General features: G+C 46.2%; 1 protein-coding gene across 1 annotated transcript; it reads right to left on the bottom strand.

The window, feature by feature from the left end:
• Positions 1-431: 431 nt before the first annotated feature.
• ACAA2 (acetyl-CoA acyltransferase 2) lies at positions 432-18,574 on the bottom strand. Its single transcript, XM_064736519.1, has 10 exons — positions 18,510-18,574; positions 14,142-14,308; positions 11,760-11,888; positions 10,238-10,354; positions 8,734-8,881; positions 6,266-6,441; positions 5,106-5,235; positions 2,860-2,930; positions 2,183-2,337; positions 432-1,049 (listed from the first exon to the last, which is right to left on the bottom strand). Exons 1-10 carry the CDS (start codon positions 18,523-18,525, stop codon positions 965-967), a joined length of 1,194 nt encoding a protein of 397 aa, XP_064592589.1. The 5' UTR covers positions 18,526-18,574; the 3' UTR covers positions 432-964.
• Between the last annotated feature and the right edge of the window lie 1,779 nt (positions 18,575-20,353).

Here is a 20,353-nt window from a genome sequence, read left to right as displayed (position 1 = left end):
CAGAGCAAGCTGCAAGCTGCTCACAGCAGCCTGGAGGACTCCAGCGAGCACAAAGACTTCATCTCACCCCAATGTCATGCTGGCTCTGTCAAATGATTCATAACTCCAACTCCACTGCCTCTGAGGCAGCTTCCTCAGAGGCACCTCCCAAAGTGGCCAAGAACAGCCACACACCAGCAGTCCCAAGAAATATGGGTGGTACTATCAAAGGAATTTAAGAAAGGGATACTGAGTGCGTGCAGTGAATGCGCCCCTTCTCAGGGGGCTGGCAGATTTGCTGGAGTTCTCTAGAAACTACCTAATAAACACCAGTTTATTCCTCAACAAAAAGAAACACTCTCTCCAAAACCCAACACTGATTTCCCAAAACTAACAATTCTCACGTTGCTTTACTTTTAAAACCAACTAACAAACAGAACGCCGAGCCTTTTTTCTTTGTGTGTTATATTTATTATTCTTTTGGGAGGCACAATGAAAATTTCAGCTTCTGTTCTTTTCCCTTACAGAACAGCAGGGTTAACAGCCATCAATCTACAATCAATATATAGTTCAGAAAGTCTCTGATTGCATTTTCACATTTCCTGATAATAGAAGAGGCACATGTACCAGACAGTGTCAGTAGCTGAAATAAGTTTAAGCAATACTTGCTTAAGAAGCTGCACTGACTGCTATTTTAAGGCAGGTTGGGTGCAAGTTTGACAGGCAATTTCCTCAGGAAATGAAAATAATTTTGCCTACAGAAATACATTGATTAAAAAGAGGCTTTTAGAAAATACTTCATCAGTGTGAAATCATATTGATGCTGCGCTTCCTTTAGTTAGAAAGACATCAACGAATCTCTTTTGTTCAGAATTCTGACTTCTCAGTCGTTCCTTTACCTTGCAGGGAAGGTAGGCAGCGATGCTCTGGTGTGTCAGAGAGGCAGGTTTCTCGGGGGATCAGCAGCTGCAGTGCCCAGGAGGCCTCAGGCTGTGTTCTCAATGAGCACAGCAATGCCTTGCCCTCCGCCGATGCACGCTGACCCAACCGCGTACTTCCCACCGCGGCGCCTGCCCAGGAACAGGAACGGGGGATTGGTTACTGCAGGTCAGTGCTGCTGGTTTCCCCTCATAAAATCAGCAGCTCCTGTCCCGATTTTATGAGAGGAAACCAGCTACCAACTGGGTGTCACTGACAATGAGTTTTAGAATGTCTATGCTGTTATTTTTCTAGTAAGGTACTATGAAGTCTCAAGCGCTGTTGAAATACTTCTGAACAACGACTTTAGAAATCCTCTGGTTCCAGTCCTTGCCACAGGCACAAACTTCTTCCACTAGACCCCACCTGAACACTTCTGGAGTAGTTTTTAAACTAAAAACATTGCTGAGGCAGCTTTCAAATGCTAGGTTTCCTACAGCCACTCTCCAAGAAACAGATTTCTGCAAGGTGCAAATGATCTGAAGTTTCACGGCTGAGCACTAAGACAGTGTTGCAAGTGCAAGCAAAGAGACACAGTGGCCTCCACCCTGAGGGGGGAATTAAAATGCTGCTAAGCATATTAAGCAAGCCAAAAGAGCCAGAATTTCTGAAAATGGGCTAAAGGAGAGAGAAGGTGACCACAAAGTCTTTTAAAGCATCCACTTCCAGTAGCTAAAGGACTGGAGGGGGACTTCACACATGGGAGGGAAAGAGCAAGGGGGAATGGCTTTCCCCCAGGACAGGGACAGATGGGATATTGGAAAGGCATTCCTGGCTGTGAGGATGATGAGGTCCTGAAACAGGTTTCCCAGAGCAGCTGTGGCTGTTCTATCCCTGGTAGTGTTCAAGGCCAGGCTGGATGAGGCTTGGAGCCACCTGGGATAGTGGAAGCTGTCCCATGATTCTATGAAATGCCCCACGTTAAGAAGAGAACAGACTTTGCTCAAAGGCCATTTCAAAAAAAGGAAACCTTCCCACAGGCTCCAGCAGGCTTGGATCAGATCTAGGTGAACTAAGAAATGCTGTCATGACAACAGGATGGGATGTGAGGCAGGTGCAGGACCTGCCCTGCAGCACAGAGGTGTCAAACTCACACAGAAAGCGGCCCATTCCAGCCAGGAGAGCTTTAGGCTGGCTGACCAGAAGAGTTTACTCACATGGTATCCGTGCCCAAAATGTCAGCAGGCATAAATGCACCCGTGCTGAGCAGCTGCTGTGTGCATACCTTAATTCGTGCACCAGGTGAGCTGTGATCCGTGAGCCTGAGGCCCCCAGGGGGTGGCCGATGGCAATGGCACCTCCGTTGACGTTGGTTTTCTCGGGGTCAAGGCCCAACACCTTTTCCACAGCCAGGTACTGAGGTGCAAATGCCTCATTCACCTAAAGCACCAGAGAAAGGACAGAACTTCAACACCAGCTTTCAGCAGTCTGTGTGCAAACAAGAATAAATAAGGTGAACTGGTCAAATGCTGTGTCTATAACAGCATGCTCAGCCAACACTCACGTGTCAATCCAACCCAACTAAATTCAAATACTAAGCAAGTATGAGCTGTAATTTCTAAAAAAAAAGTACAGTATGTTCTGAGGCAGTGGGTCCTTGAAGAGCCCGCTGTTCTGACAGAAGAAGGCCCTGTTCACATGTATCACTCACTAAAAACATGAGCAGTCCAGCCAAAGGAGTGAAACGTCATGTCACATGAGGATATTTTTGTTCCGCAGAATGTGATCACACCATTTCCAGTTTCCACGTGCCTGGGATTTTTGTAGTGACTGTGCAGCAGAAACTGGATGGACAGAGGTCAGGCAGGCTCCTGACAGGCAAGAACACCTACATGGCATGACTAGAATCCTTCTGCTAAAAAGATCAGGGGTAAAATCACTGCTCCTGTAAAAATAGCTCACCTCTACCAAATCCATATCCTTCAGGGTCAGTCCTGCCTTCTTCAAAACCTCTGTAATTGCAGGTACAGGGCCTGTTTGGAAATCATATGCAGTTAGTTAAATTTAAAAAATTATTAAATTAAGTATTAGAAACTTGTTTTACATAGGACAAATTCATAAAGCCTCATGAGAACCCCTCCCACAAGCCTCTGTGCAGATAATGAATTCTGGATATGTCACTTACCTGCTTTATTAGGTGGTTAAGAGAGCTCCTAAATCTCAAAACTACTTGGTCTCCTTGCCAACATGCAGCCAGGAAAATCTAAGTGTGTCACTACTGCTGCACACAGAGCTTTTGAGTCAAGAGAAGTGACAGTCCCCAGGTAAATAAAACAACTTCACATTGGTTTTGAGGCATTCTCCTTCCCCATACTTGTGGTTCCACTTATTCTTTCCTCACAACTTGCAGCCTCCAGGTAAACAAAATAAGAAAAGCACAGGCTGCTCTAGAGTTTGCTGGTCATGTGCTTAGTTATGGGTATTGTTGTTTTGGTGTTCTCAATATATTTGAAAATCTTTCTAATAAAATAAAATTAAAAAAAAAAAATCTTTCTAATAAAAAGCCAAACCTTTAACTAGTTTATTCCAAACTCAGACCCAGGTCTTGGACAACTGAAAAAAGCAAGATTTTGAGTTTCAGATTATTAAGAGTTTGGCAACAACACTGTCCTCTGGAAGAAAGCTGCCTTCTATAACCTAACATAAACAATTAAGGGAAATTAACTTCAAATACAGCTACCTAAGGAAATACACACTCAAAGAGAATTTGGAAGGGTTAATCAGGTACATGCTTGTAGGAGAAACATACTGAGATGTTGGGTGGTGGCTGATCATTCAATTCTAAAACACCAACAATGCAATCACACCACCACAAAATGGCGATGAAAACACATAGCTCAAAGAATAAATACATAAAATTAAGTAAATTACCAAAGAGACAGAAAAATTAAAAGAAATCAGGGCCCAGTTCAGAACTCAGTGGAGTCTCAGGGAGCCTCAGGCAGCTTAACAGCAGACTAAGTGCATCTTATTAGGGAAGGATTTTAGCATGCCTGTTACGCATCAGAGTAATGGGAGGGTCTCATGTAGACAACACAAAGACCCCTAATGACAGCCAAGCAAACTTCTTCCCCCCTCTCTCTTTTTTAAAACAATGGATTCTCTCACTGAACACTGTGAGACAGGACCTGCTATCAGTATGTGAAAGGACAGTGGCTCACACTGAGCTCCTGTTTGTCAGATCTGCTGCTGTCAGGTCGATGAACCTCATCTGGTCTCCCTGAGCTGCTGGGGACAAGCTGTGGTGTGAAGGAGTTGGGATACTAAGTGATGCTCCATATGATTTATGAAGTTTTTAAACAAGCTAGATGAGCTGCCTGAACTAGAGAGAATGGGCTGGTCTAGGAAGCACAATGCCAGCACCAAGTCCAGCAAGGAAAACCCTCCCTCCTGCTCTGTGTCAGTCAGACAGACTGTGAGCAGGAAAACAAATCTGACAATGCCTCATTTGCATTTCTACTGGCACACAGAACCTGCCAACAACAGCTCCTCTGAACAGAACACAGGAAAAGCAATGCTGGGATACAATGCTGTCTGCAAACTAAAGCGAAGGGAAAAATCCTGTGGTGTCTGGATTGGCTTTGAGGGACTGTCTGCACTAAGAGAGGAAACAGAAAATAAACATGGGACTAAAGCAACCGAGAAAAGGTTTTTGGTTTTCCAAGTAACACATGAACAGATGCATATCTTGGGATCCAAGCAGCTTGAGCCACTGAAATTGCTCGAAGCTTACACTCCTCCATCAGCAAGAGGTGAGGCAGGCAACTCATAGTTACACATTTTATCAAGGGATTTAGAGCTCACAGCAAATGAAAGTGAATTTTAGGAGAAAATGGTTTTTAAAAAATGTATGAGTTTGTTTTCTTGACTAAAAGAGACAATAAAAAGGGGGAAGAAAGAAGAGCCTGGGGAACCATGCTGATGCTATTACTGTGGGTCAGGCACTGCACACACCCCTCCAGCCAAACTGAGGAGCAAATCTGTCCCTCTGCACAACAGGGATGGACTGACACAGCAGGATGGACAGCAGGACACACAAACACCTTCAGAGCCACCAGCCTGAGCACATTTCTCTCCTTCAGAACGCCCACGACAAGAACATTTTAGTGCTGTTTGATGCCATAAAATTGTGCTTTACTGCAACTTACCAATGCCCATGATGGAAGGGTCACAGCCAGCTGAGTGATAAGCTACTACTCTTGCCAGAGGAGTGAGACTGTGCTTTTTAAGTGCTGATTCACTGGCAAGGATGACTGCACCAGCTCCATCACACACACCCTTGCAGTAAGAGAGAAGCATTCTTGGTGAGAAAATACAAAGAAACAAAAAAAATCCTCACACTCTTTAACCCCAAAAAGGGGCTTGAGTCTAAGGTACCATAATTAACATTTAAAAATGTTTCTTCAAAACAACCGAAAACAAATCACTCTCCTGAGGTTGGGGAAAGATAGTTAAATATAGATAAAAGTTTCATTAATTCCAATGTGTTAGAAAAGAAGAAAACAAATCACTCTCCTGAGGTTAGGGAAAGATAGTTAAATATAGATAAATGTTTCATGAATTCCAATGTGTTAGAAAAGAAAAATAAGTCTTCCCTGCATTGGAAATATGATTCTGCTGACTTGCAAGAGCACTATTATTAATAATGGATAATATATGTGCTGTTAATTATAAAAGATGCTTTACAGACACCCACACTTACTGTGGCTATGATCTATTTTAGGCATGAATTCAGACTGTATGATCACAGCACTCCATCTGGCCCACAGAACTTTAATCAATTAATTGAGATAATGACTGTGAGAGGAACAGTCCACAATGACATGCTGCTAAGCACTGAGTATATTCTGGGTAAAAGCAAAATGTGGTTTGGGGGAGAGAGGACAGCAGCTGTGGTACAAAGACGAGCAGCAGCAGTAGGCCCACTAAAAAAATGTAAGTTTGAAGCAAAGAAGTTCAGTTACCACTGCCCCCCAGAAAAGGAGAGTGGCTACACAGCCACTGCAGCCACCAACTGCACAACTCCAGGCTGAGGAGGAAATGCCAATGCCTCATGGAAGTATCAGTGGCAGCACATAGAACCAAATTCAGGACTTAGGAGTGACTGAAGGATCCCCTGGCACCCGCCAGGATCACCTGGCACAAGGCTGGGAGAGTCAGCTGGGGCATTCAGCTGCAGAATTAGAAGTCATTTTTTTGTCAGGAGACACCAATGAGAGCCAACTCGGTGAGAGATAAAAACAGTGGCAATAAATTTGGAGAACCACAGAGGGGACACGTGCAGAGCCCAAGGGTGTGATGTACTCACTGAAGCATTCCCAGCCGTGACTGTTCCATCCTTTTTAAAGACACACGGGAGTTTTGTCAGCTGTTCCATGGTGGTCTGGGGTTTGGGGTGCTCGTCCTTTTGCATGCTTTCTTTACCCTTTTTTGTCTTCACCTCAATTGGTGCCATCTCAGCCTTGAAGTGGCCAGCATCATTAGCTGCAACCACAAAAAGGAAAATAAAAAGGACCTGATAAAAACATCAAGATGATTGCCCAGCATGACCAACAATCATATTTTCATGTGCACACAGCTTCTTGCTCTGTTTGAACCAAAAGTTCAAGGACAGCAATATTTACGCTTTATTTTGCGTATTTATTGTTGGGGTTTTTTTGTGGTTTTTGTTATTTTAAGAAGTTGGGCAAAAACTATACAAGTACACTGTCAAACTTCTCCAAAGAAAGCCTCAAACACTGAAACTTTATTTCAGTTTTAAACAGCTGAACTCTTTCTTGTTTGGTTTTTTTTTTTTGTGTAAACCACTGGGTTTATTTTTAGTACATACTCCCCTTTACTGCTGCTTTATTTTAACAGCTCTGTCATTTCTCAGATGGCCAAGACGTAAATCTCACTCGGAGAGGAATGAGAAGAAAACCTCTTGAGCCACATTGTTTCTGTTGATAAGATACTGTACATCAATCAAAACCCTGCTCAAGGTGATCCTCCAAGGGCTCTCGCTGTCAAACTAAGATCTCAGAATGGGATTCAGCTGCCTCAACAACCTGAAACAATTCAAGTCATTGCAGGTATCTAAGATGCCCAAAAAAGCATCTGGCCAGATTGCCTAATCTAACATGAGACAGAGATTTAAAACTGAGACACTGAAATTGTCAGATCTGATGTTGTTTAGCTACCTCTGGACTTCTCAATAAATGCCTCAAAACCTTTTTCTTTCCTGAAAACAAAAGGGCTCTCTCTTTACTGTGGGATAAGATGACCTGGTCCTACAAGCAGAAATAAAAACAGCAAGATAAAATCCTAGGAAACAAGAAACACAGTTTCTAGCAAAGACTCCAGTAATAGCAGGAGTTAGGTAACAAAAAGAATGAGCAGGAAGGGTAATAAACGATGAAGAAAAGTTACAAAAAGCACTTCTACATCCATTAGAAAAAATACAAAATCTTCCCTCAAGAGTGCAGCTGTTAAAATGCACCATCATTAGAATGTAAAACCATGCTTAGATCTTTCCTTCTTATGTTCACCTTTGTCATACATTGTCTCCAATGTATGTTGAGTCCCAGGATGGCCACTGCACATTCTACTGGATTTTGGCCTGAACTTCACAGTAACTGAGTCACAGAAACCTGGGATGGTTTGGGTAGGAAGGGACATTAAAGTCCATCTTGATCCAAACCCCTGCCATGGACAGGGACACCTTCTACCATCCCAGGCTGCTCCCAGCCCCATCCAGCCTGGCCTGGGACACTGCCAGGGATCCAGGGGCAGCCACAGCTGCTCTGGGCACCCTGGGCCAGGGCCTGCCCACCCTCCCAGCCAGCAATTCCTCATTCCCAATGGGCCAAAATCTGTCCCTGCCCTCTGGCCCTGGGAGCCATTGCCTGGCTGCTGTCCCTGCCTGCCTTGTCCCCAGGGGCTGTGCAGCTCTCCTGGAGCCCCTGCAGGCCCTGGCAGGGGCTCTCAGGTGTCCCTGGAGCTTCTCTGGTGCAGCTGAGCAGCCCCAGCTGTGCCAGGCTGGCTCCAGAGCAGAGGGGCTCCAGCCCTGGCAGCAGCTCCGTGGCCTCCTCTGCACTGGCTGCAGCAGCTCCAGCTCCTTCTTACATTGCAGGCTCAGAGCTGAATGCCCCTGAATTATGGTTTTGGGCATGTGAACCACCCAGAGAACAGTTTAAAACACAGCTCCTAAACAAATATCCCCTCTTCAGATTCCATGTGCCCCGACTGCTCAAGCATTCAAGAACAACATTCAATTTGCAAAAGAAAGCAGAAGGATTTAGATGAATTACAGCACATGCTGGCACACAAGGAGGATGTGGGTCACTTTGGAAGACTGTTCTGCCGTGCAGAGGAAAGAAAGGAGTGCAGTCAGGCATGCCTGGGACAATGCTGCATCCCACCAGAGGGGCACCAACAAACGCCATTCTCCGACATGAATCCTGCTCAGACAGGAGCTCACCCGTGACTGGCCAGTGGTGTTTGCTGCCTCAACAGCTAAGGAATGTCCCTGAGGAAGGCACAGGAAGGCAGTGGAAAGGGGCTCCCACTAAACCTTCTGAGAGGTGCAATCCCTCACTCAGCATACTGTCAAAGTCAACCCCCCTAAGATTTATTTGTATGATGGGGCCAACAAAATCACAAACTACAGCATGCAAACAGAAGGACAAGAGCACCAAGAGCCAGAGAAAACCCTTGAAACGCTTTGAACCAAGGCTAAAAACTGACTGGACTTGAAACTGGTGCCACATAAACACCTCCCCTGCCCGACCCACTCACCGGCCTTGCACCTCTGCTGGGTTTTGAGCGCGTACCGGTCGCAGTCCTCCCGGGAGATGCTGTACTTTGCAGCCAGGTTCTCAGCTGTCACTGCCATAGGGATTTTGACATGGGTATCTGTTAGGGCCTCCCACAACGTGTCTTCCAGCTGTGTGGAACATCAGAATTAGGAAATCAGATATAATATCAGGTATATCAAATACGGCAATACCTGTATTTACTACTGACAGCTTCTAACTGTTCAGCAGTCTCTTACACACTAATGGCTCTTTGTAGAATTAATTCAGGTTATCTACAGATAATTTACTGATTTACCATAATGAACATAGTGAAAAACAATGTGCAAGCTCTTGTGTGCTACTCTAATTAATCTCCATTACACTCTAGTGTAATTCTTTCCACTCATACATGGCCCCAAGAGGCTTGGGGAAAGCTTTAAAAATAGATTTTTAGTATTTCAGCATATTTTGCTTCTGTATTAATTATTTATCAGAGTTCTGTGAGCAAACTTCCTGGTTGCCAGGAAGGAAATGGGAGGCACTGTGAGAAGGCACAACAACCTACTGATTCTTTAGCTCTTTCTCTAATGTCAGGTAAAATCCTCTTGCTAGAGTCAAAGGTTCCTGTGGGTATGACATCTCAGGGGAGAAGATACCCAAGTTTACCTTCACTCAAGCAGACAGTCAGTTCAGATGGGTTTTGTTATCTCTGTCAGCAGTAAAGTTCTGCACGATAAGCCATTCATTCACCTGTCACTGTGTAAGTCAGTTATCTTTATGGTAAGAACACAGTTGCACCTACTTGGTGTATCAGCAGCTTTGTGAAGGTGCTGTCTGTAGGACCTTGTGCCACACAAGAACAGAATCAAGGACATCACATTCACCATCTCCACAATGGAAATATGGTGTGGGAAAAAAACCCCAAAGGGCTGAAACACTGAAATATCCTGATTTTGCATTTTGATGTCAGTTATGACCTACTGAGTAAGTGGTGGCATGTTATCAATTTATCCTGCTGCACATTTCCCACAGTATTCACTCAGGACTTATCTTCAGAAAAAAATGTAAAGATCACTTACTTGTCAATGGATTTAACTTCAAGGTGTCACTTTGAAATTGAGAGATGCTCACAGCTTGGAGGTAAACCTGCTCTTTACCAGTCTCTCTACCTACTGCCAGCACTACTAGCCTTGCCTAAACTGTGTGTGCCTCTATTTTGTACATAGTACTTGCCCAGAATGTAACAAGTGAACTAAATTTTGTGTCCAAGAGTTTATTGGTATGTTTAACATGGAACAGGAACTCGAAAATGGTTTTGCAAAAGCTGTAAAACTGGCACACTTCACCAAATGGCCTGAACCTACTGTTTCAATAGCGTCTGAACACTAGATAAATGCTCTAAGCTATGAAGTCTGGACCTAATCTCCAATAGTTTCATTTGCAAGGATTTGGCATCTACAACCCTGATACCAAGCAATGCTTTGCTCACAGAGCAAAGGAAGTACCTTGAGTTCTGCTCCTAGTCTGGTTCCGAACCGAACCTTCCGAACCGCGTACGGAGCCTGGCTCATGCTCTCAGCTCCGCCACACAGGACAACTTCCGACTCATTCAGGCAGATTTCCTGTCAACACAGCAAAACAAAACACATCCAGGATTTAGCTGGCTGCTTGAGGAAGAGAGTAACAACTGTTTCAAAAGAAGAGGTTGTCACCTACAAAGCAATGAACTCAGGATGAATGCAAGCTTAGCCATGTGCGTACATGGATGAAGGGTTTACCCTTCTGTTAATGGTGGGGTCTGTCTCCTTCATGCCACATCCCTTTTTCTTCCCTTCAGCAAAGAATGATTGCATCCATGAGGGAAGAAGAGAATATGGGTGTGCACACATGGCAGAGCAGAGGAACAAAGGCATCAGGCATCTGCGTGCTTGTGGGGTTTGGTTCACAAATGGTTGTGCTTGTGGTTTTCAGCTCCCACTCTTCTCAAAAGGAACACAAATTACACTTCAAAGCCTGAAGTAAGATCTTACAATTCAAAAAAAAGGGACATAATTTTAGAAGACAATAGCTAGGTAGCTGCCAAAGTAAGTACCCAAAACACATTAATTCATCAATGGCAAAGCATACAAAACCTAAAAGCCCCAATTCCTAAATGCACCGTCAAAGCATTCAAGAATAGTGCTTCCTTAAAATGCTTTATTGAGTTGGGCTTTGAGGTTATTTATGAACTAGAATGAAAGAAAATTAAATTATCCCAGAGCAGCTGTGGCTGCCTCATCCCTGGAAGTGCCCAAGGCCAGGCTGGACAGGGCTTGGAGCAACCTGGGGTAGTGGAAGGTGCTCTGCCTTCCACTAACCTTATCTCTACATTTTTCATATTTTTTCTTCTAGAATATCAGGCCTAAAATAATTCTTTACCCAAGGAAAACAAAGAAAAAGAAATCCCACACAATACACAATCTGCTTGTTCAAATATTCATAAAAGCAATGTATGAGCAAATGAAATAAAAATCTGTGTGCTCTGACTCAATGGTTTAGGCCAACTCCTCAAAGAGAAGTTGATTCTCTTCTGTTTTAAAAGAAGTGACCTCATAAACTACTTAACCCATGAGAGGTCTGGATCTTTGAACAAAAGCATACTTAAAAAGCACAGGTTGCTGCTTACACAGCTAGTCAGGTGAGAATATAAACAAAGATCAATAGATGAAAGACTCCTGGAGTCCAGTAATTCCAGTCCACACAAACAGGATTGTGGGATGCAACTATAGCACAGCTGAGCTCCATTTCACTAGCTAACACTTGTTGCATTCCTCATATTGGACTAAAAATTACTACAATACTTGGATTTTAAGAAACATCCACACAATGTGGCACTGTGGTGGCTGAACTCCTGCAGAAAACTGTGCTGGACAATAGAAATCTCTATCAAAAACCCATATGAAGACTCATCCCAAACACAAAGGACACGTTTCCACATGTTAAAGGCCTGACAGAAGCTACAGCTGACACAGAAACACAGCTTTGTACCTGACAGCCATTGGCAATGGACTGGAAGCCAGAGCCACAGAGCCTGTTGACAGTGAGGGCAGGGACAGCCATGGGAACTCCCACTCGCAGACCAACGTGTCTTGCAATGTAGATGGCATCTGAGGAGCTCTGCAGGCAGAACAGGAAAGAGGTTTTGTCACACTCCCGTTGGTTTGGAAAGCAAAAAAAAAGTGTTGATGGAAAGTCAGAATGGTGTAATTGCATCCCAGACAGAAGATGGTGCATGTTCAGCAGAAATCCTACCACTCACCCAAAGCGCTTTGATTCAGCTCAGAAAGACACTATCCCACAGGATCTGAAAGTGTCACTGTCTCAATATGAATTTTAAAGAAAGTGTGTGTTAAGTCAGAAACTTTATGGTTTTTTCCCTTATCCTTTATTTTCAAAACAGCACCCACACAGCAGGCTGACACAAGGGCAGATCCTGCCAGGCGAGCTGCAATTATTTTAAGATAAATTAATATTGTTCAGACTAACAAGGGAAGGCCTCCCAAAACCAGAGAGAACACCTATGCCCTTGGGGAACGTGCCCTAAGCTAAAATGTGTCATAGAGACAAAGATCTGTGAACAGTGCTGCAATACTACTGCAAGTTCAGAAAAAAAAAAATTAATGAAGCCACTTCTGCTGAAGGAGTTTGAAGAAGTCACACATTCACAGTTTATTAAATTTAATCAAACAATATAAATAATTAAAAAAAAATAAATAGAATTTTAAATAATATTTTTCTATTATTATTTAAAATAATAGAATTAAAAAAAATAAATCTACTGGGATGAGGAAGTATGAGGAAGCAGAGGAAAAGACATGTACTTTTAAAATCAAAAGAAATTTTATCAGGAGATGGCTGTTTTTTATGTGAAAGCACTACAAGAGATCTGAATGCAACAATGCTTTCATAGGCAACAAACAGCTCTTACAAAATTGAAAAGCTGAATAAAAGAAGCTTAGATAGTAGCTGTAGGAGACAGAATAATTTAAAGCCACTCTTTTGGCTGAAAATCTAAAGAAGGAATACTACCTGTTTCTTTGTTTATTGTCCAAGTTCTCAGCTACATGCTTCTTCTGCATCCTTGAAACATGCAGTGCAAAATAAAAGTCCCCATCCTTAACAGTAATGGTGAAATCAGAATACAAAGCAAAAAAAAAAAAAAAAAAGCTGGGAATGTTCTCTGTTGCCTTGCCTAAAACAAAGATCCTCATTTGTATGTGTGGGTAACTGCAGTTCTGCAATGCATACAACAGCATCCTCTTTGGAAAAGACATGATTGTCCAAATGTCTCTGCCAATCAAAGCATGAATCCTTCCAGTTCAAAGGAAACTCAAAAATAATTCCATGGAAAACACAGGAGAAATGGACTCATATCACTCACAGGCTTGACACAGAAAGGGATTTATACAACTCAGTGAAAAAATACTGATCACTGAGTCACACAGCTCCAGCCATCAAAACAAGGGAAACATACCTGGGATTAGCAACTAACCAGTTAATTGACACATACTTTTAGGAGGTCAGCTCGTCCCGGTTTAAACGACCTCTGGCACTAAAAAAAGCAAGCTAAGCCTTGCTCCCAACAGCACCACAAATCACCCAGGACACATCCCTCAAGCACAGGCAAGAAACACCAGCCTGCAAACCACTACCGACCCCTTTGGCTGCCAGCCCGAGGCAGCGGCACCCAGGGCCACACACCGAGGGTGCCTGGAACAGCCCGCAGGCAGGAGATCTTGCAGGCCACCTGTCGGATCTCAGGATCTCAGTCCTGAGGTGCTGAGCCACCGAGACCACCTTGGGGGGCTCGGGAGTCCTGGAATGTTGCCAGAAGTGTCTGGTAGCTGGACTTTAACCCTACACAGGAGACGACAAGGATGAGGGCTTCACCAGGGTGAATGGTGAAGGGATTAGCTAATTAGGGGGTGAGACACAGGGTTTAGGATTTATGTACAGGGGGGTTTAGAGGAGCAAGATGGAGGAATTGGGGTGTGTCCTGTCCTTCTTCTTCTTCCTCTTCTCCTCCATCTTCTTTGGCCACGGTGGCACCTTTGGATTGGTTATTACTGAGAGTGCACCGAGTTATAAGAATAGATGGTATTGGGGAGAAATGATAAATATTGTACACGTAACAATGGGTATAAAGATACGTGGCTGCCCGGGAGGGCAGACAGTGTGTGCTCATGGCTGACTGCTGAGCAGAGCTCTGTTCGGCTGAAAGAACATCTTTTAGATAAACAATTAATAAACATAAAAACCGAAAGAAGAACTGAAGCCTCTTCTCGTCCTTCGATACGCGGGCTGCCCCAAGGCCACCCCGGGCCTTTCCAGGCCCCTCAAACAGCCGAGATAAACCGGACAGCCACCCACCTGCATGACGTTGCCCACGACGACGCTGTCGATGATCTCGGGGGGCACCTTGCCCGCGGCCAGCGCGGCTCGGGCGGCGTGCTCCGTCAGGTCGGTGGCCGAGAAGTCCTTGAGCAGCCCGCCGTAGGTGCCGAAGGGCGTGCGCTTGGCTGCCACGATGAACACACCTGCAGCGGGGGCAGAAACGGCCCTCAGTGAACACACACAGATTATCCACAGGCACAGCACTCTGCACCAAGCCAGGCTCCAGCGCGTGGGAGCGTCGCTGTAGGACACGAAATAAAACCACGCGGACACTGGAATCTCCAGAAGGGCAGTTTAATTTCTGACTCCAACATTTATAGATTTTTCTAAAAGTGACAGTGGATTGGAGGGTGACAGTGCTGCCTCTCCAACGACACTGGACAAACCAACAGTCCATCAAATTTCTCTTCCTCCAGAAAAGAATGCGAAACAATAAGCATTCGCAAAAAAAAAAAAAGCGTGAGAAAATTCGTTGCAAGAATGTAAACATCAGCAGGCTCAGGAGAACTGAAAAGAACAGGGCAACAGGTGACACCCCAAATTAACCCAAAACTTTTTAAGAACAGGCAACATGAACACAGGAAGTTTGAGATAAATAATGAATGGTGCTTTAGACAGGGAAGGCATGAAGAATTAACAGTCAGAAAGAAAAGCTGGGAAGATTCTGGAAAAACAGTGAGGTTTGACAACAAAGTAAGGCTGGATACAAATGTGGAGTCGGAGTAGGCTGCCACATGCATCAAAAATTAGTGCTAATGCACTAAAAACATGCCAGTAACATCTAAGAAATCCTGTAGGAGACACCTGTGAAAAAATCAGACAAGGAACTGTGCTTTTAGCAGAGGCCATTCCTTCATCCTAGAAAAATCAGCAGATTTTTGGTTTATATGCGGAAATAGTTTCCACAAAAAAAACCAAGGCAAAAAAAAACAAACCAAAACCAAACCAAACCAAAAAACCCCCAGAAAAACACCAAAAAAACCCCCAAAGCACAACCCCACCCCCCATACACTTTTTATATGCATTTCAACTCTTTCAACTTTGAGGACTTAGGACTTTAGCCTAAGAAAAACTCTCCCTAATCAAAAAATTCATGCTCCTGCCACCAGAAACATATATGCCACCTAAACTGCTTTAGCACGAATCTCCTGGTTCCTGGGAAGAAAATCCAGTTTTCACTAGGCAGGAGACCACGTGCAAGCAGTTGTGCACAAATGCAGGGGTCAGGAGCAGTTGATACAAATTCCAGCTCAGGCGAAGCCATCCCTGAACCAAAGCAAACATCTCCTGGCCTGCCTGGCACACCGGCTCCCTGCTCCCACGTGCAGAAAAACAAGCGGGAGGCAGGCTGTGAACTTTCCCCCAGTTGAAGCGTATGGCTCGCAGCCCCTGTTTCCACAGCTCCCATCAAACACCCAGCTATTTTAGGGAACGCTGCAGGGACACACAGAGATGTAAGGACGCAGACAAATGAAAATGCCTGCTCATTAAGCTGCTTGTGAGCACTTGATTTCAGGTCATCTGATCCGTGTTACTCGGCTGTGTTGTCAGAGAGAGGGTGCTCCTCCATCCTGCATGTATTTGCACCCCAGGCCGCATGATTGCTACAAAAGGACATTCCAAACTGGTCAAGGTCAAGGCTCCCCACTGGCAAGGGCCTGAACACAGTGCAGAGATCTAAAATGTGCAGGGAGGATCCTCAGACTCATATCACACAATGGGTTGGGTTGGAAGGGACTTCAAGGATCATCCAGTCCCAACTCCCCTGCCATGTGCAGGGACAGCTCCCACTGTCCCAGGCTGCTCCCAGCCCCATCCAGCCTGGCCTGGGACACTGCCAGGGATCCAGGGGCAGCCACAGCTGCTCTGGGCACCCCGGGCCAGTGGCTCACGTCATGGCAAAGCATTTCTTCCCAATACTCAATCTAAACCTTCCCTCCATGGCAGATCCTTCCTGCAGCAAAACAGGCCTTGACACTCACATTCTGCACCACTCCTCCCGTCCACTGATTCCCTGCCTCCTCCAAATTGTGCCTGCCCTGACTGACCACAAAGCCTTGCTGCAGACCAGCCTGGGGCCTGACCACGCTGAAAGAAGCCCTTCTCCTCCCTCCTGGCCGGGTTGTCAGTCACCCACATTATTTGTTCAGTCATATCCACCGCGGCATTGCCTCACGGGCAGCGCAGGGGCGAGGATGGAACTTTGCCCTTAAACACTCCTTCCACACCAACACCACCTCTCTCTCTTTCACGGAGGCTGCTCACTGCTGCCCACTTCCCAACAGCACCACGGGGCCAATAAACCAGGGCAGGTCACACAACAGAGGCAGCTGAACACCAACTCAGCAGAAAATGAGGGCCCCATTTTCACTTGGATCCGTCCTGTGCTCGAGTTCACCTCCTGGCCGCTCAATAAAACAGTAACTCGAGACTCAGAGAGAAGACTGGGCGGAACCAGTACGAGGAGAAGATGAAGGAGCAGCGGCACAGTCTGTGTTATGTTGAATTAAGCTGGACACAGACACTCCCTTAGGGGACATAACTCAGAGCCTGCCAAATTTTGCTCGACTGGAGAGGCACCTACAAATGCTACTGCCTCCCCAGAATTTCAGGAGAGGCAGCAAGGGGTGGCCGAAGCCCTGAGTGAAAAAGGATTCTTTACCTTTAACAACTCTTCCTAAATTCCCATTAATTAGTTCTGTCCTACATTATCAGAAAAATTCCAGAGTCTCTGCAATTTTCCAAGGTGATAAACAATGCATGAGAGCAGAACAGTACCAAATGCATAGAGATCTGACAACTTTTGGGGAAAGAAAGCCAAGATCACTCTGAATCCTTACCAAACACTACATTTGAGACATTTTTTAAACTGGTTTTGTTAATCACTTGCTGCCAAACAGGGAACTGAAACACTACTTAATGCTCCAACGTATCTCAAATGCACTTGGTACGAAAATAATTCTTCATCAGATCACATTCTGAAAGCCTACAAAACAAACCATAACATAAAAAAGGAAGTTGAGAAGCATGAACGGTATATGAAAGTGTTGTGGATTGAGATAAGAGAAAACCCTGCAGCAGGCACAGAAAACTAAAATCAAACAATTATGGGCAAGGTGCCCTCTGTGTTATCCAGCTCAGCAAAACCACCAGAATTAACACAATGCTGACTACACAGACCTTAGCACTGCAACCTCACACCATGACTGACATGTATGCTATTATTTAAGTACAGTCTGTCAAGTAGCAAAGTGCTGTCAAATAGGTAAAAACCCCATTGCAATAAATTCCAATTTTGTTTTCATACAAGAACAGGTCTCAAAAGGTGTATTTACCTCATTTTTAAGAGTCACAGAATTTAAACAATGCAGAGCATAAACCAGCTCTTTGCACCAAACACTTTCATGAGCTGTGGCAACTTAAGGAGTTTATCCTGCGCTATCAGGGCTAACACAGGCAGGGTCTGTATGTGACAAACTCCCTGTCACTGACAATTCAGGTGTCACTTAGTCACTGCACATAAGCAGAGAATCACAGAATTACAGAACCATCCGTAAAAGACCTCTAAGACCGTGGAGTCCAACCATTCCCCAGCACTCCCAAGGCGACATCCACACGACTTTTAAATCCCTCCAGGGCTGGGGACTCCACCACTGCCTAAGGCAGCTGTGCCAGGGCTGGACAGCCCCTTCCATGGAAAAATTGCTCCTGACACACAAGTCAAATTCCCAGTTAGATGACAGACACGCAGCCCTTGCTATGCACTTGCAGCACAACTGAGTCGAGCACGCAGGAAGCCAAACACTGAATTACTGCAGAAAACAGTGCCGAACACAGTGACTGCCACTGTCCGACCCCCTCCTCACCTTCTGCACCCCCTGTGCTCCCCATTCCCACCCTCTGCACCTCACTTGACTCTCTGAACCCTACTCCTATCCCCTCACCACATTCCCACTCTCTGCACCTCATTCCCACTCTCTGAACGCCATTCCCACTCTCTCAACCCCATTCCCACCCTCTGAGCCCCCTTCCCACTCTACGGCGATCATTCCCACCCTCTGCACCTCATTCCCACCCTCTGACCCCACGCAGCCCGGTATTTTTGGGAAGTTCCTAATTACTTCCAGCTGTCAGGCCGAGCAGGCACGGACGGGACAGCGGGGAGAGAGATCCTCCGGAGGCACGGGAATGGTTCTCGAGGGCTCTACTTTGTAATTCCTGCCAGCCCCACCAGCTGCCTCGCTTTGGGGGCCCCTACAGCGTCCAAGCCGGGACCTCCCGCCCTCAGGGTCCGCCCGGAGCCCCTCAGGGAGCCAGGGATCCGCGGGGGGACGGGATCCTCACCCCTCAGCAGCGCCATGGCCACACCGCGCCCGTCGAGTGCCGCGCCCGCCCGCCGGCCCCGCACATTCGCCACACTCAGGGCGGAAGGGGCGGCTGGGCAGGGCCGGCAGGAAGTTCACTTAAAGTTATTTTCTACGCGTAATTTTAGTTGTTTGATAAATTTATTTAAAATGTGAGGGAATTTTCGGTCGCTTGTTTTTTATACTTTGCTTCTGCGTGGTTCGATTTTCTTCCCGTACGGTTTTGGCGAATCGGCGGCAGCGGGAGCAGGGGCCGGCGGTGATGGCTGAGGGGCGAGGTTCCCCCGCCGCCCGCCTCACAGGTAATTACACCGTGATACGGTTAATTGCAGATAATCGTGGGATCGCTTCCGTTGGCAAGCACCTCCGAGATCATCGAGTCTAGCTTGTCACCCGATCCCCACCTTGTCACCCAGCCCAGAGCACTCAGTGCCACGTCCAGGCCCTCCTTGCACACCTCCAGGGATGGGCACTCCAGCATCTCCCTGGGCAGTTCCAGTTCCTGACCTCCCTTTCCATGGGGACATTCCTGATGGTGTCCAACCTGACCCTGCCCTGGCGCAGCTGAGATCTATAAATCTCCCTGAGGGGGTTGTGGAGGGTCGCAGCCCTGAATTCGTGCACAATCAGTGGCTGACACACTGCTGCCCCTAGTTCCAAGCTTTGGCTCCCCTGCACATGGATGCAGATGAGCAGGAGCTGCTTGCAGCCCATCTGTTTGAAACCTGTAAGCATTTGGATACCCTCATTTTCCAACACAGCCAACAATGAAACACGTATCGGTCTCAGTGATGCAGCACCATGGATGCTGCAAGAACCGACAGCAGGACAGATCCATGGTTCACTCTGGTAATGTGAAATAGTTAAAAACACACACAAATATCCTAGAATCCCAGAATGGCTTGCATTGGAAGGGATATTAAAGCTCATCCAGTGCCACCCCCTGCCATGGGCAGGGACAGCTCCCACTGTCCCAGGCTGCTCCCAGCCCCATCCAGCCTGGCCTGGGACACTGCCAGGGATCCAGGGGCAGCCACAGCCGCTCTGGGCACCCTGGGCCAGGGCCTGCCCACCCTCCCAGCCAGGAATCTGCACCTCCAAGATACACCACAAAACCCACCCTCCAGAGTTCTGATGGCTGAAATGCACCTTGAGGTATGATTTATCTGTAAAATTGCTCCAGTGGAACCATGCCGGCTGCCAGGCAGAAGACAGGGAAGCCAGTGAAAATATTTTGTGTACAAATAAAAACTGCCATATGTCTTCAGGGACACACTAAAGTTCTGCAAATTTTCTAGAAGAAAGAAATGTTATCCTGTCAAGACTCCCATTTTTCATTTAAAATAATCTCTCAAGTACTTTCTCAATAATTCCAATGATTTAGTAAATCTATAAATCAGTGAACGTGCAACATTATCTTTAAAAAGAGACAAGGGTTTTGCTGTATTTTCTTCCTTTGCCATTGAATTCTCTTATCTAAGCCTCATTTAAGGCCAAGGGAGGGGATCCTGCCCCTGTGCCCCTGGGCTCAGGTGAGAGCCCACCTGCAGAGCTGCCCCAGCCCTGGCTCCAGCAGCACAAGGAGCTGGAGCTGCTGCAGCCAGTGCAGAGGAGGCCACGGAGATGCTGCCAGGGCTGGAGCCCCTCTGCTCTGGAGCCAGCCTGGCACAGCTGGGGCTGCTCAGCTGCACCAGAGAAGCTCCAGGGACACCTGAGAGCCCCTGCCAGGGCCTGCAGGGGCTCCAGGAGAGCTGCACAGCCCCTGGGGACAAGGCAGGCAGGGACAGCACCCAGGCAATGGCTCCCAGGGCCAGAGGGCAGGGA

Source organism: Zonotrichia leucophrys, chromosome Z (assembly GCF_028769735.1).
Source record: "Zonotrichia leucophrys gambelii isolate GWCS_2022_RI chromosome Z, RI_Zleu_2.0, whole genome shotgun sequence".
Classification (NCBI taxonomy): domain Eukaryota; kingdom Metazoa; phylum Chordata; class Aves; order Passeriformes; family Passerellidae; genus Zonotrichia; species Zonotrichia leucophrys.
Note: the sequence above shows the minus strand (reverse complement) of the source record. Positions and strands in the feature narration are given on the sequence as shown.

What these genes read in the sequence shown, in the direction of transcription:
- ACAA2 (XM_064736519.1), bottom strand. An exon ending in GACTAGGAGCAGAACTCAAG is followed by an intron (nt 8,882 to 10,237) that starts GTACTTCCTTTG and finishes TGTTCCACACAG; the next exon opens with CTGGAAGACACGTTGTGGGA. An exon ending in AGGATATGGATTTGGTAGAG is followed by an intron (nt 2,338 to 2,859) that starts GTGAGCTATTTT and finishes CTGGTGCTTTAG; the next exon opens with GTGAATGAGGCATTTGCACC.